At 43.5% G+C, this 27,112-nt stretch overlaps 2 protein-coding genes across 3 annotated transcripts in view; one reads left to right on the top strand and one right to left on the bottom strand.

Annotated features, from left to right (window-relative positions):
• mgat3b (beta-1,4-mannosyl-glycoprotein 4-beta-N-acetylglucosaminyltransferase b) overlaps positions 1–9,393 on the top strand; it is a 53,254-nt gene extending 43,861 nt beyond the window's left edge. For both annotated transcript variants that reach the window (XM_082136161.1, XM_082136160.1), the window contains exon 3: positions 762–9,393. In XM_082136161.1, the coding sequence (XP_081992287.1) occupies positions 762–2,177 (1,416 nt within the window). In that variant the 3' untranslated portion in view covers positions 2,178–9,393. The remainder of the gene's footprint in view (positions 1–761) is intronic.
• On the bottom strand, positions 8,295–26,347 carry c1qtnf6b (C1q and TNF related 6b). Its single transcript, XM_082136234.1, has 3 exons — positions 25,918–26,347; positions 16,472–16,648; positions 8,295–13,298 (listed from the first exon to the last, which is right to left on the bottom strand). The coding sequence occupies exons 1-3, from the start codon at positions 25,976–25,978 to the stop codon at positions 12,754–12,756; spliced, it is 783 nt and encodes a 260-aa protein (XP_081992360.1). The 5' UTR covers positions 25,979–26,347; the 3' UTR covers positions 8,295–12,753.
• Between the last annotated feature and the right edge of the window lie 765 nt (positions 26,348–27,112).

The following is a 27,112-nucleotide window of genomic DNA, read 5'->3' as shown; positions in this document are numbered from 1 at the left end:
AGCCTCACAGAGAGATCAACTTATGAATGTCTACGGACGATTCCCTCATGTCACGATTCAATACATATCACGATACTGAACTCACGATACGATATTATTGCGATAATCCAAGACATATGATAAAAGGTTAACAATAAATGTACTGTTGATTAAAATTCTAAATTTGGTTTTACATTGTGTGTGTAAATGAACAGGCTTGGACTTGGTGCTGGAAACCCAAAGCAGGACAATAGAGACACCAGAATAACAATATTCATGATTATGAAGCTGAAAATACAGAATTATTTTAGATGAAATATTCATGCTATCACTCTGTCACTGACTTTATTATGATTATTTTTTAAATAATGTAGGCCACTTTTTACTGGTACCATCAGATATTTGGCATTATCAGGACTCACAATATTCCCCCATTGCATTATTATACATTATATTAAACATTATATAGAAGTTTAATGAAGTACTGAAGATTTCATTTTGAGTGAATTATCCACAATACAGATTGCCACTATCCACGATACATATTGAGGCATTTTTGTATTGCGATATATTGTGACACGAATAACGAATTACCTGAAAAACCACCTCATGCGAGCGTAAAAACCTTTTTGCTATATATGGGAGTTTTTGTAAAATTGACGTGTTTCCATTGGCCGTATTTTCAATTCGCAATTTGAAGGGTAATGGAAACGCGGCAAGTGAAACTGTCCAGATTCTGCTGTCTGTGAGTCTTCTAATGGTGCTTGTTCTCCATTAATCAGGTCCATAAGGGAGGTTTGGTCGCCAGCATCCCGACCCACCAGAACCCCGACAAGCAGAGAGAAGCTGGCGTGAGAGTCGCAGTGAACAAGCTTCATCCGCGTCGCGCGTCGACTCCAGACCCGCTGGAGTCCCTGGGCGACCTTCACCGGCGCACACACACGCTCCAGGACGACCACACACCGTATTTCATCCGCACCAAAGCGGGAGCGCTGTGCTTTCGTCAGGGAACAGAGTCAGCGCTGGCGAAAGACGAGACGCTGAGAGCCAAACCTAGCATTGGTGGAATGAGCCAGCGGAGAATATTACAAAAACCTGACGAGTCAAAGACTCAAGCGAAATCAGTGGAAGAATCGGGTCTCGCTCGAGGGAGGCCGAAGCGTGGGAAGCGTCTGGTTAAGTGTGTGTGTCGACCGGGATGGCATGGATCTTACTGTGGCGTTCCCACAATGGTGTATCACTCAAATCTCCCCACGAAAGAGCGGCTGACGCCACGCGAGACGCCAAGACGCGTCATAAACGCCATTAACGTGAACCACGAGTTCGACCTGTTGCACGTGCGCTTCCGCGAGCTCATCCAAGCCGTGGATCTATTCCTCGTGTGCGAATCCAACTTCACGGCGTACGGAGAACGGCGTCCACTCAGATTCCTGCATTTGTTGCTCAACGGAACATACGATTATGTTCGGCACAAGATCCTCTTCGTTTTCCTGGATCATTTCCCGGACGGGGGTCGACAAGATGGATGGATCGCCGACGATTATCTGCGCACGTTTCTGACTCGCGACGGCATGGCTCGCATATCGGGTTTACGTCCCGATGACGTTTTTCTAATCAACGATGCTGATGAAATTCCGGCTCATGAAGGAGTTCTTTTCCTAAAGCTTTTCGATGGATGGACGGAGCCGTTTGCAATCCACATGAGGAAATCCCTGTATGGGTTTTTCTGGAAGCAACTCGGCTCGCTCGAGGTTGTGTCCGGGTGTACCATCGGCATGCTAAGGGATGTCTATGATAACGATGGGATTCGGCTTCGACGTAGGGAATACTACACCATGCCGGGATTTCGGAAGTACGAAAACGACACCGGACACATTTTGGTCCAGTGGTCAATCGGAAGTCCGTTTCATTTCGCAGGCTGGCACTGCTCCTGGTGTTTCACGCCAGAGGGAATTCACTTTAAACTCATTTCGGCCCAAAACGGGGATTTTCCTCGCTGGGGCGACTACGAGGACAAGCGGGATCTTAACTACATCCGGGATCTGATCCGAACGGGGGGTTGGTTTGACGGATCTGTGCAGGAATACCCGCCATCGGACCCTAAGGAACATATGTACGCCCCAAAATACATGTTTGATCATTACGATCACTACCGCTACTTGTTGGAGAATCCGTACGCCAGGCCAGGAGGCGCATAGATAAGGATCAAATGTTTGGGAGAGAAGAGACCGCCGTCCTGTTACTCGTTCCTCTTCTCTGATTGGCTCTTAAGACCCTCCCAAAACCGTCCAATGGATGAACGCTTCATGTGAACACAGGCCTTGCAGAGAACAACAAACCTTTCTGTTTTGGCCGATGTTTACCTGAGGGACTCTGTTCCTCCTGTGTTCATTGTACATGACTGTGTGTGTGTGTGAGAGAGAGAGCGAATGTGTGTGTGTATGTGTGTGAGTGAATTTCATTGGTGCACAGACTTTCTCGCTTGCACTTCAGAATCGAAAAAAAGAAAACTCATTGCACAAATGCCACATTTTTGGGTTTGCTGACAGCTTGTAAATTCCTCCAAACTCCAAACTACTCAGTCAGAAAAAAAATGTGTGTATCATTGTGAGCCTTTCTGAATGAGGTTGTAGACGAGAGAGAGAGAGAGAGAGAGAGAGAGAGAGAGAGAGAGACCATTAGAGAGAAACAGAGCTTTGTTTGAGCTCTGACGGAGCTGATATGTGAGATTCGCTCAGACAGAACACAAACGATCTTCCTGTTGGAGAAATCCTTGCGGAAAACATCCTAAAGCTGGAAAACAAGCTGTAAAAAAAAAAAAAATCATCAGCTATTAAGCCTGCGATAATGTGAATCATCCATGTGGTGCACAAGAAAGAGAAGACACCTGATAAAATAAGACAAACACAGTGGCTCTGTTACAGGCGAGTCTGCATGTTAAGGCATCAAGGACTCAAAGGTGGTTTCAAATCATATTCTGCCTTCTAAGAAACATACAGCCCAACCTAAAATCATTCAGACACCAGATATAATTTATGATATTATTTTACCTGTGTGTGCAGGACACTATAGTTCATTTATGTAAGTGAGGAGAGCAAAATGAACTTTGACATATTATACCCAAACATTCTTCATACAGTGACTACCAGTAACATTTTATAAAGATTTGGGACCAAAAATGATTGGGACACTTTGAGCTGATCATGTTTTGCTGAAGTGTTTTGTCTTTAATTGCTAATGCTCTTTTTACACACAGACTGAACAAAATGAAGCATTGCTTGGTGATTGGTTGAGCTGAACTGGTATTATCTAATTGTGTAGTTAAATTTAACAGCTGACAGATATTCAACATAATTCATGTGTGAGACAGTCTAACAGAAGGACGGACAAAACCAGTCAAATATCAACTGAGTTCATAACTCTGAGTTCTGCTCATATTTTATTACCATTTTCTAAAGTATAGTGAATAAACTGTGATAATGTGAGAAATGTTGAAGGAGTCTGAATACATTTAGGTTGGACTGTATCTTTGGCCATATTCTACAATTCTTAATTTAGAAGAAGGCATGAGTCAAGAATGCATTGCGACAAGTGATAATAAATGCAATGTGTTCAAGACCAAAAAGCATTAAAATCCAATGTTTATTTTTATGCTTTTAATGAATTTGCCAGTGCACTGCAGCTCGCCGAGCTTCTGGAACAGAGCCATGTGGTGTTTGGTGGTCTTGGCTCTCGAGTTTTAAATTAAAGTGAGAATGGGGAAACAGTTTCTTACGAAATCCTGTGCTGGAAATTCCCTGTTCTCAGTGCAGTGAAGCCATCTGATCGCATCCGAGATCTCCGGGGAATTACATTTACACAGCGGCACCAGAGATCTGAGGATCTGCAGAAGATTTGATACGTTCTGGGATGTTTTATACTGGGGCTGTTAAAGTCAACATGAAATCAACAGTGGCTGTCTTAACTGAGGTTGCTGCTCTTATTGTGAATGATTCATTGTCATTATTTTGAAGAAATATAGATGACGTCAATCCCTCTTTTTTTATCAACCACCTTCATATAAAGACACATTGTCATAATCATTTGTTAACAAACAAATATTCATTACTTCAATGAGCTCATTGTTTCTGCCTTACATTGTTTAAATTAATACATTTTTAGCTACATAGCTAGCTATGTACATTTCTGAAATACATAACTTAGAGTTTCCTCTAATAACAGATCTCTCTAAATTGTAATGTGGACTCGTGCATTTTCTGTAAAGCTGCTTTGAAACGATGTGTATTGTGAAAAGCGCTATAAATAAATGTAAATTGAATTGAATTGAACATTATGAAGAAAATCGAGTCCCATCCTACATTTATTCTCATTGAATGTTCAGTCTCTTTGCACAAAAAAAAAGTCGTTTCATGTTGACTTTAGGCTCCAAAATGGTTAGTCATAAATAAACTCTCCTAGACATATGATTAAAGTAGTATAGGGAATCATTTCTGTGTCAGACACACGCTGCTAGAAACAGATATAGGAACTCTTTGGGACATAGAAGAGAAATAAATATCACCAGAAGTCGAGGGTCATGAACTCGCTAGTGGCTGTGAAACTATAATGACACACAGCCTAAAGATAGAACGAGCGTTAGATGTCCTGAAGACATCACAGATCTCAGCAGAGAGACAGGTGCACAATCTCAGTCCACATGCGTTTATGGGATCACACTGGGAGTGCAGTGCGGCCGTGACCCCTCGTCTGTCCTCGAAATGCGAATTTAGCCTTCATGCGCGCAGTAAATGTGCTTGAGACGAGCCAGCATGAGCTGCAAACCAATCCGCATCGACGCTCCAAATCTGTGTCCAATCCGCATGGACGCTCCAAATCTGTGTCCAATCCGCATGGACGCTCCAAATCTGTGTCCAATCCGCATGGACTCTCCAAATCTGTCCAATCCGCATGGACTCTCCAAATCTTTGTCCAATCCACATCGACGCTCCAAATCTGTGTCCAATCCGCATCGACGCTCCAAATCTTTGTCCAATCTGCATGGACTCTCCAAATCTGTCCAATCCGCATGGACTCTTCAAATCTTTGTCCAATCCACATCGACGCTCCAAATCTGTGTCCAATCCGCATGGACGCTCCAAATCTGTGTCCAATCCGCATGGACTCTCCAAATCTGTGTCCAATCCGCATGGACTCTCCAAATCTTTGTCCAATCCGCATCGACGCTCCAAATCTGTGTCCAATCCGCATCGACGCTCCAAATCTTTGTCCAATCCGCATCGACGCTCCAAATCTGTCCAATCCGCATCGACGCTCCAAATCTTTGTCCAATCCGCATGGACTCTCCAAATCTGTGTCCAATCCGCATGGACTCTCCAAATCTGTGTCCAATCCGCATCGACGCTCCAAATCTTTGTCCAATCCGCATGGACTCTCCAAATCTGTCCAATCCGCATGGACTCTCCAAATCTTTGTCCAATCCACATCGACGCTCCAAATCTGTGTCCAATCCGCATCGACGCTCCAAATCTGTCCAATCCGCATAGACGCTCCAAATCTGTCCAATCCGCATCGACGCTCCAAATCTGTCCAATCCGCATTGACGCTCCAAATCTGTGTCCAATCCGCATCGACGATCCAAATCTGTCCAATCCGCATCGACGCTCCAAATCTGTCCAATCCGCATCGACGCTCCAAATCTGTCCAATCCGCATCGACGCTCCAAATCTGTCCAATCCACATCGACGCTCCAAATCTGTGTCCAATCCGCATTGACGCTCCAAATCTGTGTCCAATCCGCATCGACGCTCCAAATCTGTCCAATCTGCATCGACGCTCCAAATCCGTCCAATCCGCATCGACGCTCCAAATCTGTCCAATCCGCATCGACGCTCCAAATCTGTCCAATCCGCATCGACGCTCCAAATCTGTGTCCAATCCGCATCGACGCTCCAAATCTGTCCAATCCGCATCGACGCTCCAAATCTGTGTCCAATCCGCATGGACGCCCCAAATCTGTCCAATCCGCATGGACGCCCCAAATCTGTCCAATCCGCATGGGAATACATTCGAAATATTGACCTTTAGTGATGCAATTGCATCAAATTCTTATCCTGAAACATGCGTGAACGAACTGGCTTCATTCAACCTTAATCTGTTCACATCTGCATATCGAGCAGCTTACATGAGCAGGAATATCGTTAATAATGGCCTTATGAATGATCTTATGTAACTCATATCTGGACAATTATGTCTCTTACACTGCCGTTCAAAGGTAATGGATCGGTACGATTTTTTATGTTTTTAAAAGAAGTCTCTTCTGCTCACCAAGGCTGCATTTATTTGATTAAAAATACAAACAAAACCATTAATATTGTGAAATATTATTGTAATGTAAAACAGCTGTTTTCGATGTGAATATATAGTCAAATGTAATTTATTCCTGTGATCAAAGCTGAATTTAATAAATTACACTTTACTATATATTTACATTAGAATATTTCACAATATTACTGGTTTTGTTTGTATTTTTAATCAAATAAATGCCGCCTTGGATTGCAGGAGAGACTTCTTTTAAAAACATAAAAATCTTACCGATCCATAACTTCTGACTGGTAGAGTGTGTCTCTTATGTCCGTCCACGACCAACGCGCCACATTTAGTTCAGAGGAACACTTGATTTGCTCTAGTCTGAACTTGTGCGAGTTGCTCTGAGGGGATTTTGTCTCGAGTTTAATGATTGTTTTGCTCCGTTGAAACAAATGAAGGACGTTTTGAGGCGTTAATCAGGATCCACTTTCTCTCTCTCTCAGTTAACAAACATTCACTGTTACGGACTTACTGTCATTTTTGTTTTGTGTTGTTTGCTGTTGTAAATGTTGTTGCTGTTTACATTATTTATCTAATTTATTACTATCCTGTTTCTGTGTACAAAAGGGAAGATCGGTCTGTCAGAGAAACGTGTCTCTCCTCCATGTCATCCCTCCATCCCGTCCTCTCACATCATATTATTCATCTTACACATGAAAGTCTGTCATTAACCCTCTTGGCTAGAAACACTTTACGCTAGTATGCAAACGCACATGCGCTTGTGCTGTTGAACCGAAACGAATGTTTGTGCCATTTAACTGGAGCTACCATTGACATTTTAACTTCACAGTTGCGATAGAACAGAAGTAGCGACAGATTGTTTCTTCTGTATTCTGATGTGCATCCGAGTGTAACAAAGTATTGAAAATTAAAAGATGTTGTGAGGGGACTTGTTTCTAGGATATTGAGAAGTGGGTGTGGCAATCAAAAGTGTATGCAGATGAGCGTGAGCTTGCAGGGGCGGAGTTTAACACTTAAACACCAGAAGTCTGATGTTCCAGTTATGACATTTTGATTATTATTATTCAAGGTCAAAACATTTTTTAAATTAAACATTCACAATAAGATAATTTAGAAAATACAGTGAATTTTCCTTTTATGCTGACTAACGGCTGGAATACACTACACAACTTTTAAAATCATAACTTTTTTAAAAACACTGCATCATAATACACTTATTATGGGTAGGGTGTGGCTAGACCTTCAAGCTCCGCCCATTAAATCCACAGAGGAGGAGCTGGACATCAAGCTCCGCCCATTGGCTTTGCAGTGTGTGACAAATGGAAAAAATTTCTTCGAAAATCAGCTCGAAATATAAAACATGTCTGTGTCCAACATACACTTCCAGAAATCGGTCAAATCCCACCAATTTTGCACCTGATGTGACATTGAATTTGCACATTATCAGTAGAACTTTCCACTCTTATCTGCGATTTTATTAAGCGTCCGCACGCTAATTTGCACTTTTTAGTAAATTCTGTCCCTAAATCTGAACTGGTGTCAACTGCTGCCTTCACGTGCTATTGGAATTATCGTACATACGAGTTTCCTAGTTAAAAATGTGACATGAACGCCCTCTCAAGTCATATTTACTACTGGGAAGCTCTGGGATAATTTTGATACCCAAGTTCCCGAGTTGGGCGGCCATAAACTTTAAACATGGCCGAGGGATGAACGATTGCTGCTGTTACTGGTGTTCTTTATTGGGTTTTTTTCTTTTTTCTCACAACCTTGTTTTGCCATTAAAGTAGTGCATATCTACATCTATGAATAATCATTTGAAACATGAAAATAGCCTGTATTTGACCGAAATTCCAGAATTCTGATAGCACGGTGAATGTTTAACGTTGTCAATGAATGGGATGCTAAATAGGCCTATCATTTTGGCTATAATAAGATTTTCTCAATAACATTTTTTATTTTATTTATTTATAAAAAAAATTATTATAATTTTTTGTATTCAATTTATTTTTTTATTTCCCAATAACATTTTATTGTTATTCCCAATTAACAATTTCCGATAGCATACAAATTGGGACAAAAATATAGAAAAATGTTGAGGAAAGAGAAAACTGACGCGGATAAAGCAGTTTGCACTAATGAGTAGACTGCGCATGCGCAGTAAATGATGTCCGACCTTTCGTTCGCATACTGGCGTAGAGTTTGTTTCGGGTCATTATCTTGCTTTTGTCTTGTGAATCACATGTGAACGGTGTCGTTTCATGCATCAGGGAGCTTTGCTTGCAGCTCAAAGGAAAAATGTTTATATAAAACAGGACAGGATTAAAAACGGAATGGAATATGTGTGTGAGAGTCAAACGCGCCACAAACACACACATTATCCTTCAGGAAATAATAGTGAACGAATAGAGTGTCAAACTGTTCATATCTGCACTGCATTTTATCATTTCGAAAGCGTAACTTATTCAGTGTGTTATATATTAAAGGATTTTTTTTTTCTTTGTTTATATTTTCGGGTGAAGTTAATATTTCTCATCTTGATGTGTAACCTTGTATAAGATCCTCTTATATGACATAAAGATCAGTCTATCATGTTTGTCATTATTATTGATGCACTGTTTTTCCTCTAACTAAACCACCAGTCTGATCTCTCCTGTGATCTACGTGCTGCAGTGTGATCACTCTCCGCCAATCACGTCCACCCTTCTCTCTCTCCGCCAATCACGTCCACCCTTCTCTCTCTCCGCCAATCACGTCCACCCTTCTCTCTCTCTCCGCCAATCACGACCACTGTTTTTTCACTCTCGTCCAATCACGTTCTCTGTGCGTGTGTGGGAGAGTTTTCATGCTGGTTCAGAGATGGAACGACTGATTATTAAACCGTAGTCAGATATGAACAACGTAAAAGAGTGAAAGTGTCTGAAAAGAAGAGCATAACACTCTTCTGCACTGGTAAGGAGCAGCGTGTACATTAAATGAGTTTATACAATCCTTTTTGTTTTGTGTATATGAATGGCTATATGTTAACCTTGAATAAAAATAACAAATTCTATGACAAAAACTATAATAAATTAATTTGAAAACCAATTTCCATTGCTTTGTCTCATCAGCAGTTCAGAAGTCTTCATTTGTGTTCTTCACTAGGGAACTCAGTGCACACTAGAGGGCAGTGTGTGCTCACAATCTAGTGAACTGAGCCAGTGTTGCCAAGTCCGCGGTTTTCCCGCCTAATCCATGTTTCCACGGGTTATTTTTGTAAATATGCGGGTTAAAGCTATTTCTGATTAGCATTTGGGCTAGTTTTGTTGTGTAGACCTGGTGACCCTGAACTGATCCCAACTACAGACAAGAGTACAGGAGATTCCTCTGAGGAAAGAGTACATGAAACCACCGCTAATGAAGAGGTAACGTTAAATAGCCAATTATTGAGGGATGTCGAAGGTCAGTCGCTCGTGTTTCTGTTTATCATAATCAAATCTTTAATGAGCTATAAATTAACACACCAAGAATCTATAACGAAATAACGATAACCATAAACTGAACTATTAAGTGTAATCCCATTCCCTTACATACTTTTTCAGGGGAAACATGATTAAATGACAGTAATTAATTACTTGGTAATGCATTACACCCAATACTAGTAGACGCAAAGAAGGCTGTCCCAAAAAGCTTGTTCGAAAGCTCCTACAAATGCACACTTCTTTTCCTGGGAGGTGAAGGATAGAACATTAGATAGAACAAGTATATCTCAAGATTCACGCCGGTGACGACTGAATTTTTTTCTTTTTTAGAGAGAAAATGCTGGATTACACTTTTAAATGCAAGTATTGTTGGGATTCAACTTACTTGAATATCGATGATACAAATGTTTTTTAGTTTTTTTTTACTTAATATGCAATTTGATAGATAGTTTATACTTTTTTAATGTACATAAATGGTCTGATTAGAACAATTTTAGAATGTAGTTAATAATTGTATCACTTAAACTCATCTTTGATCACCAGAATTATATATTTAAAAGATTTTTCCTTGAATTTTTTTTTTCATCATGACTTAAAATATCTTGAATGTAACTCGACACCCTTGCCTCATTTAGTATGCGTGGTTCTATGAATATGCAAATGAGCCCCGCCTCCACTCACTCAGCTCAGAGATCCACTGGTTGACGATCACACGTTGATCTGATTGGTTACAAGGTAGTTTGTGACGTCAGAAACACCAGCGATTTCAAAGCGTGTTTTTGAGACTGTCTTTGGTTCACTGCAGTTTTAAGGAGAAAATACTCAGCAATGGTGTCGACTTACGAATTTACACATTTAAAGTTTGTCTTAAAGCATATTAAACACACCACATAGACACATAAACAACATTAAAAGCTTGATTTTCAACAGAGGGGGACTTTAAAACTATAGTTTGACGTCCGTTAGTTATTGTCCTTGGTGTAAGTGGGCCATAAGCTGCGTTGACGCCATTTTGTAATTATCGTAATTACGAGATTTCAACTTCTCGAAAAGCATTCATGTCCTCGTATGGCGTGAATGCAGCAATAATTCACAAGTATTTGGGTCAACGGACTGAACTAAATAAAAAAAAAACAAGATGTCTGAGCAGTTGAGTATTTTGTTGCTGAATTTAATAGAAACATTATAAACATACACATCAGAATATAGACATAGTTATTTTCCCCTGCAGAAAGTGCACGCATCACCAGTTTAGCACCAGTTTATGGAGACAACATCAGAGAAACCTTGAAAAGGTCAGTTTAGGCACCTAATGAACACGAGAAACGAAATACAAAACGTCCCAGTTTCATGACATCAGTCCAATGATGGACTTTATTTCCCACAAACTTAATCTCAGATGGACAGAATCTGTCCTTCACGGGGAAATTAGTAAAATCTGAAAATTGTCAAACTCTGTTTGTGGATTCTGAATTGAGATCAAATTCACTAATCACAACGCTGATCTGAGAGCAGCTGCCAATCATAATAGTTGTGTCCCAAATGATACACTCAGTATGAACACATACACTATTTATACTACAAAACGTCATAGAATAGGGCATAATAACATGAATTGGGACGCACCTAGAAACTTGGTTTATACATATTATTATTTTGATTATTATCATTACAGACCTAGACTTTCCTAAGAATATACTTAGATCCAGATAAAAAAGAAACCACATGATGTTCAGAAAATTATGACAAAATGTTTGTGGAAATGGAAATACAAAGAAATTGGATTCCTAGTGTTCTCTGACGCGGTTTAAACTCCAGCACCTTTAAAGACCTTTTACAAAGTCTTGTTTTTGAGCTCTACTAGAACAGGTTTTCCTGCTTGAATGTTGATTATTTTCCTCATATTCTCCATTGTTTCGGCTCCTCTCTTCCCAGTCTGCTCAGTAACGCTGTTTAGTTCCTGTCTCTATGAAGCCCCTCCTCCTGAAAAGCAAATTGTGATTGGTCGAGCGCTTCGAGTGTGTTTGGGAAATGTCCCGCCCCTTACCATAACCGCCAGTTTAACACACTACTAACTAACTCAACCAGGCCCCGCCCCTTTATTCTGCGTATGAATTATTATAATGAGGAATATTGTGACGTGTTTGTTCCCGGAAGAAACTCACGACTACAATGGAGGCGTTTCAGGGAGTTCAGAAACACTGACACTGATATAGAGAAGAACTGGAGCTTATTCATGCTCAAACATCAACATTACACACTAAAGAAAGATGGAAAAAGCCGAATAGATGCGGTTTAATGTGTGAATCATGTCACATGTAAGGGAGTCGTCAGTGTCCTAATCTGTAGAATATCTCCGCTGGTCAAATTCATGTTGATAATATCCTGATTCACCGATCACAGGGAATGAGGGAAGTGAAAGGGATTGAGAGTTAAAAGTCCTGCTCATTGTTAATCGACAGGCTGCTCAGCAGCTCAAACACTGTACAAGTCTTTATGCCTTTCAAGGCAAGTGTTGTTACGCGTATCATCATTTCTCCAAAATGAGGTGAGAGACAACAGCAGAGTGTTCAATTGAAAAGCTAAACCCAGCAAGCAATAGCCGTCATTTCACCGTCTAGGTTAACTATAAACCCGATATAGTCCTGCTATGAGTAACACACTTCTAGCCAAAATAACCTGGAATGTCGTTTTGCCAAAATAACTTGCGAGAAGTATGATATCCCATCATGTACGCAAAGTAAACAGTTTGGTAAAGGTGTTTGGTTTAATTTCTTCACTCTTTGTTATCTAATTGACGACTAGTCTATTCTTGGGCGATGATTTAGACATCTATTAAATTTTCACTTTTGCCTTGTTTTAGCCTAGACGTCTGAACCGCGTTTGGGCCGCTATTGTACGCCTTTTAAACGCTTGCTGGGAAGGTTCACATACACACACACACACACACATCCTCTAGATCTCCACCCGACTGCGATTCCTCCACCTAGACTTTAGGAGCCACCAGATGTCCGTTGAACGTGATGTAGATGTCCACGTCGTCGCTGTAAATGGCGTTGTCGCGCTCGCGCTTGTAGAGTCGCACCCACACCTCGTCGTTGAGCTCGAGTGCTAGCATGACGCTCTGGCTCTGCATGATGGACCGCTCGCTGGGCTGCGCGTACAGGATCACCTGCTGACGATCGTTCAGCATCAGATGCAGGTACGTCTCCTTGAAGTTCCAGGTGTGAATGTTGACGTTAAAGAAATAGACTCCCGGGACGAAGCAGTAGAACTTCCCTTTGAACATGTTGAAGTGTTCGTCCAGGTTCACGAAGACGGTGTCGAAGATCAAGGCCTGGTAGTAGTCGGTGCTGTGCAGAGCTTTGCGTCGGCCCACGGAGAAGGACGACTGCTGTGTTTTGCAGGGGTCTCCGGGGGTCCCAGTGTCTCCTTTACTGCCTTTGGGCCCCGAAACACCTATGAATCCTGGGGGTCCGTCCACTCCGGCTTTACCAGGCGTCCCCCGGTCTCCACGATCCCCTTTTTCACCTGTCAACAACCAATCAACAAGCACATTTACATACACACTGTTATGCTGAGAACTCCCCCATACTTGCAGACTTTGCCACTTAAACAAGGATCAAGTGTGCAAGACTGTCCTATGTCTGATAAACGCCAAAGCTCAGTGCCCCTAACACACACTAGATCCACACAATCTCTAATACCGATATTAACACGCCTAAGACTTTTGCACAGTACTGTATGTCTAATGTTATGGATTCCCTATTGAATTAACCCGTTGTCCTGTTACAAGTTTCTGCTTTTGTCTTCATTTTAGAGTATCTGCACACTTTTCTCTGAGCTATGGTTTGTGCTCGTCGACAGATGTTGCTCACCACCAGTTAAATTACCCCTTATTCAGCTCAAAGGAAATAAACCATGATCACATGACTTCAGAGCGACCAATGGGAACAGGCCTCTTGTGGTCTGTGGCCACAGAGATTTTCAGGAATCTCTGTGGATGGAAATGGATTGACCACTACCAATCTGTGTCCACTGCGAGTGAAGACTGAACATTACCCAAAGAACAAGTAAACAAAAGTCGTGTTTATTCTCTTTTGGCTTCTTTGTTTGTTCCTCTGAAGCGGCAGAACAAAACTGAGTCAGAGCAGGGAAAAACAAACCCCAAGAATAAACTGCGACTCAACAATCATCGGGTATAATTACGACAGTAAAATAGACAAATGGAGAAATTACTTATATGCCGAGTGACCATCAAACTCTACAGTATTTCAGAACAAATTCATCCGTCACTTTGTAGAATCCACAAAATCTATAATATTAACAACATTTTAGTTTGAACAACACATTGAATCACCAGTGAAAATGTAAAATCAGGGATCTCCATCTAAGCTAACCCTGCTGAAGATTCCCAGTAATTATTGGTCACATTCATATTTAACCTTAACTATCACCGTCCCACGGTGGGACGTTTGCCATTATATATTTAACACAATAATATCAGAGCCCGTCTACGGAGAGCCTGGCCACTCCCTATTAAGTCCTATTGTACCGAATGTTGGTTGTAGTTCCACCAGAGTTCCACTGGGGGCGATCGCCCATGAGTGCAAAATGAATGGGAGTCTATGGAGCTAGACGGCTAAATTTGTCTCTTTCACCCGATTTGCGTTGAGAAATCTCAGATTTGATTGTAGGTTTTGCAAGTTCAACATGGGTTATAGGTCGAAAGCTGAATGAACGAATACTTATGTCCTTTCGATTTCTTGCAGGTTGAGTTGTTGTTGCCCATAACACGCTAGCATTCTGCTAATAAACGCTGATTGGTCAGTGAAGGACTGATTACGACCAGAGATACCGCTTGATTGCATCGTGGCATCCGAAGCAGGACCAGAAACAAACAAAACAAAAACTCTTCTAGCACGTGTAGTTACCTGTGTCAGCTGTGTTGTGTGTTTACCTGTGTCAGCTGTGTTGTGTAGTTACCTGTGTCAGCTGTGTTGTGTGTTTACCTGTGTCAGCTGTGTTGTGTATTTACCTGTGTCAGCTGTGTTGTGTATTTACCTGTGTCAGCTGTGTTGTGTATTTACCTGTGTCAGCTGTGTTGTGTAGTTACCTGTGTCAGCTGTGTTGTGTATTTACCTGTGTCAGCTGTGTTGTGTAGTTACCTGTGTCAGCTGTGTTGTGTGTTTACCTGTGTCAGCTGTGTTGTGTAGTTACCTGTGTCAGCTGTGTTGTGTATTTCCCTGGTTCAGCTGTGTTGTGTAGTTACCTGTGTCAGCTGTGTTGTGTGTTTACCTGTCAGCTGTGTTGTGTGTTTACCTGTGTCAGCCGTGTTGTGTAGTTACCTGTGTCAGCCGTGTTGTGTAGTTACCTGTGTCAGCCGTGTTGTGTAGTTACCTGTGTCAGCCGTGTTGTGTGTTTACCTGTGTCAGCCGTGTTGTGTGTTTACCTGTGTCAGCCGTGTTGTGTGTTTACCTGTGTCAGCCGTGTTGTGTAGTTACCTGTGTCAGCCGTGTTGTGTAGTTACCTGTGTCAGCTGTGTTGTGTAGTTACCTGTGTCAGCTGTGTTGTGTAGTTACCTGTGTCAGCCGTGTTGTGTAGTTACCTGTGTCAGCCGTGTTGTGTGTTTACCTGTGTCAGCCGTGTTGTGTGTTTACCTGTGTCAGCCGTGTTGTGTGTTTACCTGTGTCAGCCGTGTTGTGTAGTTACCTGTGTCAGCCGTGTTGTGTGTTTACCTGTGTCAGCCGTGTTGTGTGTTTACCTGTGTCAGCCGTGTTGTGTGTTTACCTGTGTCAGCCGTGTTGTGTGTTTACCTGTGTCAGCTGTGCTGTCAATGCCTCGAGAGAGAAGAAAGTGCAGAGTGCGAAAGCACCAGAGTGACTGAAGGATTGCCGTAAAGCAGTATCTCTGGTCGTATGATGTGTATGACGTCATTGACATTTTAAAAGACTTTTTAAAGCAAATAAGTGACTCTAAAAAATCTAACACCCAGCAATGTGTAATTTCTTTGCATCTCCTTTCGAATACAACATTCAAATTACTAGACAAAAAATTATATCCTGAGAAAAGTGGATTTTGAGGGGTATAGCGCCATAGACCTCCATTCATTCTGCACTCGTCCTGTGAGCGCCCTCATGTGGAGCCAGAGTGGAACTGCAACCAGTTCAGAAGCCGGAAGTTTACTGAGAGTGGAAGTTCTCCCCTTATTAGACATTCTCTGATAATATATTAGTAAAAGCCTAAAGTAATATTGACAAACTATAAATCATTTGAAAGCTTTTCATATTTGGTGACTGTTTTTTACTGAGGAGCAGTAATTTTGCAACAAGAATATTTCATACTCATTAGGCGTGTTCAGGCCTTTATTTTGAAATAGCAATGAACATGAAAAATCATGAAAGATTGGTAGATTTGTTTTCATGCCAAGAGTTCAAAAGACAGCACCAATTAAATTTTCTAAGAAAATAAGGTAAAAATCATTTCTTGTAGAGTTTAACTTTGCTTAATCCGAAATCACATACTTCCCCACTATATAGTGGGCGAAAAACAGTATGTGACAAAAGTATGCAGAAAGTATCCTGATGACCCACTACTTCCGGTGCGATTCGATGAACACTTTACTATCCCATGCAACTGACGCTATAAGTCACATGATCATGAAAATGGGAGTATGGATTCCAACAGGTGTGTTCGGCTCTTACCTTTAATAATGGTCATGTTAATGATGGTGCGGATCTCCGGCGTCTGATTGGCTGAGGGGTTGAGGGGCGGGTCTAAGTAATCGCAGCAGCGACGGCAGTATCTGGACGTCGGCCTGGAGGGGGGGGGGACAGACGCCACGAGAGGCAGGAGCAGAAACACACCCAACATCACGACACCTGCATAGGAAGGGCACTGGTCAGTGTTGCCAGACGTAGGTTAATTATCATATTTGTACGATAACTTTGACCTCTGTACGATGTACGATTACTAATGAAAAAAATCCCATAACGTACGATCATTTCTGAATTTTGTGACACTTCAAATGATGGTTGTTGTAATCATAGGGCTTCTATACTCATTGATCTAGCTGTGGATTCTACATCTACCGTCATGAGGTGAATGTGCATGTCTTCCATCTCATCTCACGTTATGTCTCCTCAGCCAATCATCGTGGAGAATGACTCTCTCCCACGAGCACAAGTTAACGCTCTTTTTTTATATTGTATACAAAGTTGTATATCATAAACATGTCATCTCTGTATGTTTTGCAAGAGAAACAAAAGCTAATACCTGCCGCGGCGCTTAGGTTGTGTCCAAGCTGAAGTCAATAGTTTAGCAATAAAGTAATTTGCAGGTCGTGTCAAAAAAGTTGTTGGTCTAGATAAATATCTGTATTCTGGTACGTTTGACTCGTGTACGATAATTTTCTTCCAAATACAATAACTTTGAGCTTCTGGAACGATACTTGGACATTTCCGATCTGGCAACACTGGCACTGGTGGTTACAGACCCTGAGCCGCTGAGATCACCAGGAGACGGCCCTTCAGTGCGTTTCACTAGTGTTGGATTGACTGAATCTCTTCAGCTCGTTTCGGACACATTTAACATGCTGAGCGATATTCACACAGGACGTTTTTCCAATCCAATGCACTACTTTTCCATTGTTTTTCAATGTTAACACACGCTAGACGGGCGTGTTTGCGCTTGTATCTCGCCCAAAAAAAAATGCTCAAGTTAAAATAAGTTAAACTTTTTTTATTTTTTATAGTGCTGGCCAACGATTAATCGCATCTAAAATAAAAGTTTGTGTTTACATAATATATGTGTGTACGTGTACTGTGTATGATTATTTTGTATATATAAATACACACATATACATCGAACAGTATCGCTGCTCACCTTTTTCAAACTATGTTTTACCCCTAAACGAAGAACGAAAAGAGCTTCGTCTGTAGTATATCGGGGCCTACACTACGACAGTGCACTAAACACAGCTGAAGTATATCGGGGCCTACACTACGACAGTGCACTAAACACAGCAGAAGTGTATCAGGGCCTACACTACGACAGTGCACTAAACACAGCAGAAGTATATCGGGGCCTACACTACGACAGTGCACTAAACACAGCTGAAGTATATCGGGACCTACACTACGACAGTGCACTAAACACAGCTGAAGTATATCGGGGCCTACACTACGACAGTGCACTAAACACAGCTGAAGTATATCGGGGCCTACACTACGACAGTGCACTAAACACAGCAGAAGTGTATCAGGGCCTACACTACGACAGTGCACTAAACACAGCTGAAGTATATCGGGGCCTACACTACGACGGTGCACTAAACACAGCAGAAGTATATCGGGGCCTACACTACGACAGTGCACTAAACACAGCAGAAGTATATCGGGGCCTACACTACGACGGTGCACTAAACACAGCAGAAGTATATCGGGGCCTACACTACGACGGTGCACTAAACACAGCAGAAGTATATCGGGGCCTACACTACGACAGTGCACTAAACACAGCAGAAGTATATCGGGGCCTACACTACGACGGTGCACTAAACACAGCAGAAGTATATCGGGGCCTACACTACGACAGTGCACTAAACACAGCAGAAGTATATCGGGGCCTACACTACGACGGTGCACTAAACACAGCAGAAGTATATCGGGGCCTACACTACGACGGTGCACTAAACACAGCAGAAGTATATCGGGGCCTACACTACGACGATGCACTAAACACAGCAGAAGTATATCGGGGCCTACACTACGACGGTGCACTAAACACAGCAGAAGTATATCAGGGCCTACACTACGACAGTGCACTAAACACAGCAGAAGTATATCGGGGCCTACACTACGACGGTGCACTAAACACAGCAGAAGTATATCGGGGCCTACACTACGACAGTGCACTAAACACAGCAGAAGTATATCGGGGCCTACACTACGACAGTGCACTAAACACAGCAGAAGTATATCGGGGCCTACACTACGACAGTGCACTAAACACAGCAGAAGTATATCGGGGCCTACACTACGACAGTGCACTAAACACAGCAGAAGTATATCGGGGCCTACACTACGACAGTGCACTAAACACAGCAGAAGTATATCGGGGCCTACACTACGACAGTGCACTAAACACAGCAGAAGTGTATCAGGGCCTACACTACGACAGTGCACTAAACACAGCAGAAGTATATCGGGGCCTACACTACGACAGTGCACTAAACACAGCAGAAGTGTATCGGGGCCTACACTACGACAGTGCACTAAACACAGCAGAAGTATATCGGGGCCTACACTACGACAGTGCACTAAACACAGCAGAAGTATATCGGGGCCTACACTACGACGGTGCACTAAACACAGCAGAAGTGTATCAGGGCCTACACTACGACGGTGCACTAAACACAGCAGAAGTATATCGGGGCCTACACTACGACAGTGCACTAAACACAGCAGAAGTATATCGGGGCCTACACTACGACAGTGCACTAAACACAGCAGAAGTATATCGGGGCCTACACTACGACGGTGCACTAAACACAGCAGAAGTATATCGGGGCCTACACTACGACAGTGCACTAAACACAGCAGAAGTATATCGGGGCCTACACTACGACAGTGCACTAAACACAGCAGAAGTGTATCAGGGCCTACACTACGACAGTGCACTAAACACAGCAGAAGTATATCGGGGCCTACACTACGACGGTGCACTAAACACAGCAGAAGTATATCGGGGCCTACACTACGACAGTGCACTAAACACAGCAGAAGTATATCGGGGCCTACACTACGACAGTGCACTAAACACAGCAGAAGTATATCGGGGCCTACACTACGACGGTGCACTAAACACAGCAGAAGTATATCGGGGCCTACACTACGACAGTGCACTAAACACAGCAGAAGTATATCGGGGCCTACACTACGACAGTGCACTAAACACAGCAGAAGTATATCGGGGCCTACACTACGACAGTGCACTAAACACAGCAGAAGTATATCGGGGCCTACACTACGACAGTGCACTAAACACAGCAGAAGTGTATCAGGGCCTACACTACGACAGTGCACTAAACACAGCAGAAGTATATCGGGGCCTACACTACGACGGTGCACTAAACACAGCAGAAGTATATCGGGGCCTACACTACGACAGTGCACTAAACACAGCAGAAGTATATCGGGGCCTACACTACGACAGTGCACTAAACACAGCAGAAGTGTATCGGGGCCTACACTACGACAGTGCACTAAACACAGCAGAAGTATATCGGGGCCTACACTACGACGGTGCACTAAACACAGCAGAAGTGTATCAGGGCCTACACTACGACAGTGCACTAAACACAGCAGAAGTATATCGGGGCCTACACTACGACAGTGCACTAAACACAGCAGAAGTGTATCGGGGCCTACACTACGACGGTGCACTAAACACAGCAGAAGTATATCGGGGCCTACACTACGACAGTGCACTAAACACAGCAGAAGTATATCGGGGCCTACACTACGACAGTGCACTAAACACAGCAGAAGTATATCGGGGCCTACACTACGACAGTGCACTAAACACAGCAGAAGTGTATCAGGGCCTACACTACGACGGTGCACTAAACACAGCAGAAGTATATCGGGGCCTACACTACGACAGTGCACTAAACACAGCAGAAGTATATCGGGGCCTACACTACGACAGTGCACTAAACACAGCAGAAGTGTATCAGGGCCTACACTACGACAGTGCACTAAAGACAGCAGAAGTATATCGGGGCCTACACTACGACGGTGCACTAAAGACAGCAGAAGTATATCGGGGCCTACACTACGACGGTGCACTAAACACAGCAGAAGTATATCGGGGCCTACACTATGACGGTGCACTAAAGACAGCAGAAGTATATCGGGGCCTACACTACGACGATGCACTAAAGACAGCAGAAGTGTATCAGGGCCTACACTACGACAGTGCACTAAACACAGCAGAAGTATATCGGGGCCTACACTACGACGGTGCACTAAACACAGCAGAAGTATATCGGGGCCTACACTATGACGGTGCACTAAACACAGCAGAAGTATATCGGGGCCTACACTACGTCAGTGCACTAAACACAGCAGAAGTATATCGGGGCCTACACTACGACGATGCACTAAAGACAGCAGAAGTGTATCAGGGCCTACACTACGACGGTGCACTAAAGACAGCAGAAGTGTATCAGGGCCTACACTACGACAGTGCACTAAACACAGCAGAAGTATATCGGGGCCTACACTATGACGGTGCACTAAACACAGCAGAAGTATATCGGGGCCTACACTACGACAGTGCACTAAACACAGCAGAAGTGTATCAGGGCCTACACTACGACAGTGCACTAAACACAGCAGAAGTATATCGGGGCCTACACTACGACGGTGCACTAAACACAGCAGAAGTATATCGGGGCCTACACTACGTCAGTGCACTAAACACAGCAGAAGTATATCGGGGCCTACACTATGACGGTGCACTAAACACAGCAGAAGTATATCGGGGCCTACACTACGTCAGTGCACTAAACACAGCAGAAGTATATCGGGGCCTACACTACGACGGTGCACTAAACACAGCAGAAGTATATCGGGGCCTACACTACGTCAGTGCACTAAACACAGCAGAAGTATATCGGGGCCTACACTATGACGGTGCACTAAACACAGCAGAAGTATATCGGGGCCTACACTACGTCAGTGCACTAAACACAGCAGAAGTATATCGGGGCCTACACTATGACGGTGCACTAAACACAGCAGAAGTATATCGGGGCCTACACTATGACGGTGCACTAAACACAGCAGAAGTATATCAGGGCCTACACTACGACGATGCACTAAAGACAGCAGAAGTGTATCAGGGCCTACACTACGACAGTGCACTAAACACAGCAGAAGTATATCGGGGCCTACACTACGACGGTGCACTAAACACAGCAGAAGTATATCGGGGCCTACACTACGACGGTGCACTAAACACAGCAGAAGTATATCAGGGCCTACACTACGACAGTGCACTAAACACAGCAGAAGTATATCGGGGCCTACACTATGACGGTGCACTAAACACAGCAGAAGTATATCGGGGCCTACACTATGACGGTGCACTAAACACAGCAGAAGTATATCAGGGCCTACACTACGACAGTGCACTAAACACAGCAGAAGTATATCGGGGCCTACACTATGACGGTGCACTAAACACAGCAGAAGTATATCGGGGCCTACACTACGACGGTGCACTAAACACAGCAGAAGTATATCAGGGCCTACACTACGACAGTGCACTAAACACAGCAGAAGTATATCGGGGCCTACACTACGACGATGCACTAAACACAGCAGAAGTGTATCAGGGCCTACACTACGACGATGCACTAAACACAGCAGAAGTGTATCAGGGCCTACACTACGACAGTGCACTAAACACAGCAGAAGTGTATCAGGGCCTACACTACGACAGTGCACTAAACACAGCTGAAGTATATCGGGGCCTACACTACGACGGTGCACTAAACACAGCAGAAGTATATCGGGGCCTACACTACGACAGTGCACTAAACACAGCAGAAGTATATCGGGGCCTACACTACGACAGTGCACTAAACACAGCAGAAGTATATCGGGGCCTACACTACGACGGTGCACTAAACACAGCAGAAGTATATCGGGGCCTACACTACGACGGTGCACTAAACACAGCAGAAGTATATCGGGGCCTACACTACGACGGTGCACTAAACACAGCAGAAGTATATCGGGGCCTACACTACGACGGTGCACTAAACACAGCAGAAGTGTATCAGGGCCTACACTACGACAGTGCACTAAACACAGCAGAAGTATATCGGGGCCTACACTACGACAGTGCACTAAACACAGCAGAAGTATATCGGGGCCTACACTACGACAGTGCACTAAAGACAGCAGAAGTATATCGGGGCCTACACTACGACGGTGCACTAAAGACAGCAGAAGTATATCGGGGCCTACACTACGACGGTGCACTAAACACAGCAGAAGTATATCGGGGCCTACACTATGACGGTGCACTAAAGACAGCAGAAGTATATCGGGGCCTACACTACGACGATGCACTAAAGACAGCAGAAGTGTATCAGGGCCTACACTACGACAGTGCACTAAACACAGCAGAAGTATATCGGGGCCTACACTACGACGGTGCACTAAACACAGCAGAAGTATATCGGGGCCTACACTATGACGGTGCACTAAACACAGCAGAAGTATATCAGGGCCTACACTACGACAGTGCACTAAACACAGCAGAAGTATATCGGGGCCTACACTACGACGGTGCACTAAACACAGCAGAAGTATATCGGGGCCTACACTATGACGGTGCACTAAACACAGCAGAAGTATATCGGGGCCTACACTACGACAGTGCACTAAACACAGCAGAAGTGTATCAGGGCCTACACTACGACAGTGCACTAAACACAGCAGAAGTATATCGGGGCCTACACTACGACGGTGCACTAAACACAGCAGAAGTATATCGGGGCCTACACTACGTCAGTGCACTAAACACAGCAGAAGTATATCGGGGCCTACACTATGACGGTGCACTAAACACAGCAGAAGTATATCGGGGCCTACACTACGTCAGTGCACTAAACACAGCAGAAGTATATCGGGGCCTACACTATGACGGTGCACTAAACACAGCAGAAGTATATCGGGGCCTACACTATGACGGTGCACTAAACACAGCAGAAGTATATCAGGGCCTACACTACGACGATGCACTAAAGACAGCAGAAGTGTATCAGGGCCTACACTACGACAGTGCACTAAACACAGCAGAAGTATATCGGGGCCTACACTACGACGGTGCACTAAACACAGCAGAAGTATATCGGGGCCTACACTACGACGGTGCACTAAACACAGCAGAAGTATATCGGGGCCTACACTACGACGGTGCACTAAACACAGCAGAAGTATATCGGGGCCTACACTACGACAGTGCACTAAACACAGCAGAAGTATATCGGGGCCTACACTATGACGGTGCACTAAACACAGCAGAAGTATATCGGGGCCTACACTACGACGGTGCACTAAACACAGCAGAAGTATATCAGGGCCTACACTACGACAGTGCACTAAACACAGCAGAAGTATATCGGGGCCTACACTACGACGATGCACTAAACACAGCAGAAGTGTATCAGGGCCTACACTACGACGATGCACTAAAGACAGCAGAAGTGTATCAGGGCCTACACTACGACAGTGCACTAAACACAGCTGAAGTATATCGGGGCCTACACTACGACGGTGCACTAAACACAGCAGAAGTATATCGGGGCCTACACTACGACAGTGCACTAAACACAGCAGAAGTATATCGGGGCCTACACTACGACAGTGCACTAAACACAGCAGAAGTATATCGGGGCCTACACTACGACGGTGCACTAAACACAGCAGAAGTATATCGGGGCCTACACTACGACGGTGCACTAAACACAGCAGAAGTATATCGGGGCCTACACTACGACGGTGCACTAAACACAGCAGAAGTATATCGGGGCCTACACTACGACGGTGCACTAAACACAGCAGAAGTGTATCAGGGCCTACACTACGACAGTGCACTAAACACAGCAGAAGTATATCGGGGCCTACACTACGACAGTGCACTAAACACAGCAGAAGTATATCGGGGCCTACACTACGACGGTGCACTAAACACAGCAGAAGTATATCGGGGCCTACACTACGACAGTGCACTAAACACAGCAGAAGTATATCGGGGCCTACACTACGACGGTGCACTAAACACAGCAGAAGTATATCGGGGCCTACACTACGACAGTGCACTAAACACAGCAGAAGTATATCGGGGCCTACACTACGACGGTGCACTAAACACAGCAGAAGTATATCGGGGCCTACACTACGACAGTGCACTAAACACAGCAGAAGTATATCGGGGCCTACACTACGACAGTGCACTAAACACAGCAGAAGTATATCGGGGCCTACACTACGACAGTGCACTAAACACAGCAGAAGTATATCGGGGCCTACACTACGACGATGCACTAAACACAGCAGAAGTATATCGGGGCCTACACTACGACGATGCACTAAACACAGCAGGCAACGTTGTCAAAGCAATTACCATTCACACGGATCTGCAAATACGACTACAAAAGCTGTATTCTGCTGCCAGGCCAGTAGATGGTGATGTCACCTTGTAAAGAGAAACCCCATGCCTATAGACTGAGCTCGCATATGCATGCGCACGTTTCCACAAATGTACACAGAGACGGTAAAGGTATCGTTTTCAAAACCTTGCATTTTGAAACCCGTTGAAAAGCCGTTGTTGTGTAAACGAACGGCCATAAAGCATAAAACGTTTTCCGTTTTTAGCTGAAAATGCTGTCGTGTGAACACACCCTAAACTGCAGTCTGTGCACAGAAGGACCCTCAGTCACATCCAGAAATATGCTGTCAGTCTAATAAATATTAATGGACCCTTTTTGAATAATAAAACATCATGACATGTGAGGGTTGTTCTCATAATGCAACAGGAGCCTGAGGTTGAATGTGTGTCGGTAATAAACAAGCTTATAAAAGTGACATTTATGGATCTCGTCTTTGAGCCTCTCTCTCTCTCTCTCTCTCTCTCTCTCTCTCTCTCGCTCTCTCTCTCTCTCTCTCTCTCTCTTTGTTCTGCAAGTTCAACATCATCTCATTCAAGCATCATTTCTGCCGTTCTCTCTTCAGAACATGTCTCCTCTACGCTTAATTGCTTCTTTCAGTCTCTGTAACATCGCCTTTAAAGAACATAAATTCTGCAGAAAACTTGAGTGATTCATTGAGACTCGGTTGCAGCTGTGTGTTCGACTTATGAAAACCAGATGAGAGGAAACACACACAGAGAGAGAGAGAGAGAGAGAGCAAGAGCCACGTCCTCAGAAATTATGAATCTTGTCAAACAATCTCTTCCCAAATGACTGACATGAAAAACGTTCCCTAAAGCTCCCAGAGTCAGAGTCTGCGGAGAGGTTGAAGGCCTCGAGCAGAGACACGAGAGATCTCCTGAATGTAATGTAGTAACTCACCGCTGTGTCCTCGAGCACCTTCAGCGACTCCGACCGTCTCTCTTCGCTCCTCCGTCCTCATCTCTCTCTCTCTCAGCCTTCGTGAGGAGGAGTTTCCTCAGCAAACTCTTTATTCTCTCGCCCGCCTCTCTCTCTGCGTGTCTCATTCATCTTCTTGTTTTAAAGCGTTTGCTCCTCCAGCTTCAGGGTCACAGATGCTGTTCTTCTTCAAACACTCGACAGGAATCAGCATGTCTGTTTTATGCAGGTAAACGCGTGCCACTGGATTCAGTGTGTGTTAGTCGAATGCCATGGTTATAGCAGTAAAATCCTGCTGATGATGTTTACTGGGCACAGTCTGTGTTTAAGATAGCAGATCACTGTGGGTAAACTGGTTCACTGGTGCGATGCCATGCTGAGGAAACAGTGCCAAGATCAAACTGAAGCCAGTGTTTCTCTTTTGAAAGACACATGTGAGACTTTATCAGTCCTGCAGTTTGTGCTCCAAACATTCCCTCTGGTGCTCGTCAGACCTAAACATGTACGTGTTTTTTTTTTTTTTTTTTTTTACTTCATCGGAATGGTACGAAACTTGGGAAAGGTTTTGGCACTTGCTGTGTGAACACAAAAAAATAAATCATGGACATGATTCGAACAGGTTAAATGGTCCTGTAAAAAATAGTCACACTTGTATTGTCCAAAACTGCTCCTCTAGTGGAAGCGTTTGGTACTGCAGCCGAACACACTCTCACTGAAAGCTCATTTTTTGAAATATCAACCTCATATTTGGAACACAACTTGTTTAGATTTATGGCTTTGATTTTCTTGCAGTTTTAGATTTAAACTTGTTTTTGAAAATATAGATTTCATATAAAAAATTTAAAATAGTATTTTTGTGCATTTTTCATAATAAATGTAAATTTCTGTAACTTTTTTTAAATGCACTTTTTTAAACCTTTTTCACTTCAGCAATAATTTGCCATGTGTCGTCTCTGAAAAGAAATCAAACTTCAGTCTGTTGCTTTTTAAAGCATTCAAGATTTACGACAGTTTAATTTGGAAATGTAATTTTCAGGTCTATGCTCAAAAAGTGAATAAATGGATTATAAATACTGCATAAATATACTTTACTACCATAAAATCCCCCCCAAAAAAATTTATAAAAAACATTATCAAACTAAAATATAGTACATTCCTGTCATTTAAATAATAATAA

This window comes from Leuciscus leuciscus (assembly GCF_965113295.1).
Source record: "Leuciscus leuciscus genome assembly, chromosome: 14".
In the NCBI taxonomy this organism is placed as follows: Eukaryota; Metazoa; Chordata; class Actinopteri; order Cypriniformes; family Leuciscidae; genus Leuciscus; species Leuciscus leuciscus.
Note: the sequence above shows the minus strand (reverse complement) of the source record. Positions and strands in the feature narration are given on the sequence as shown.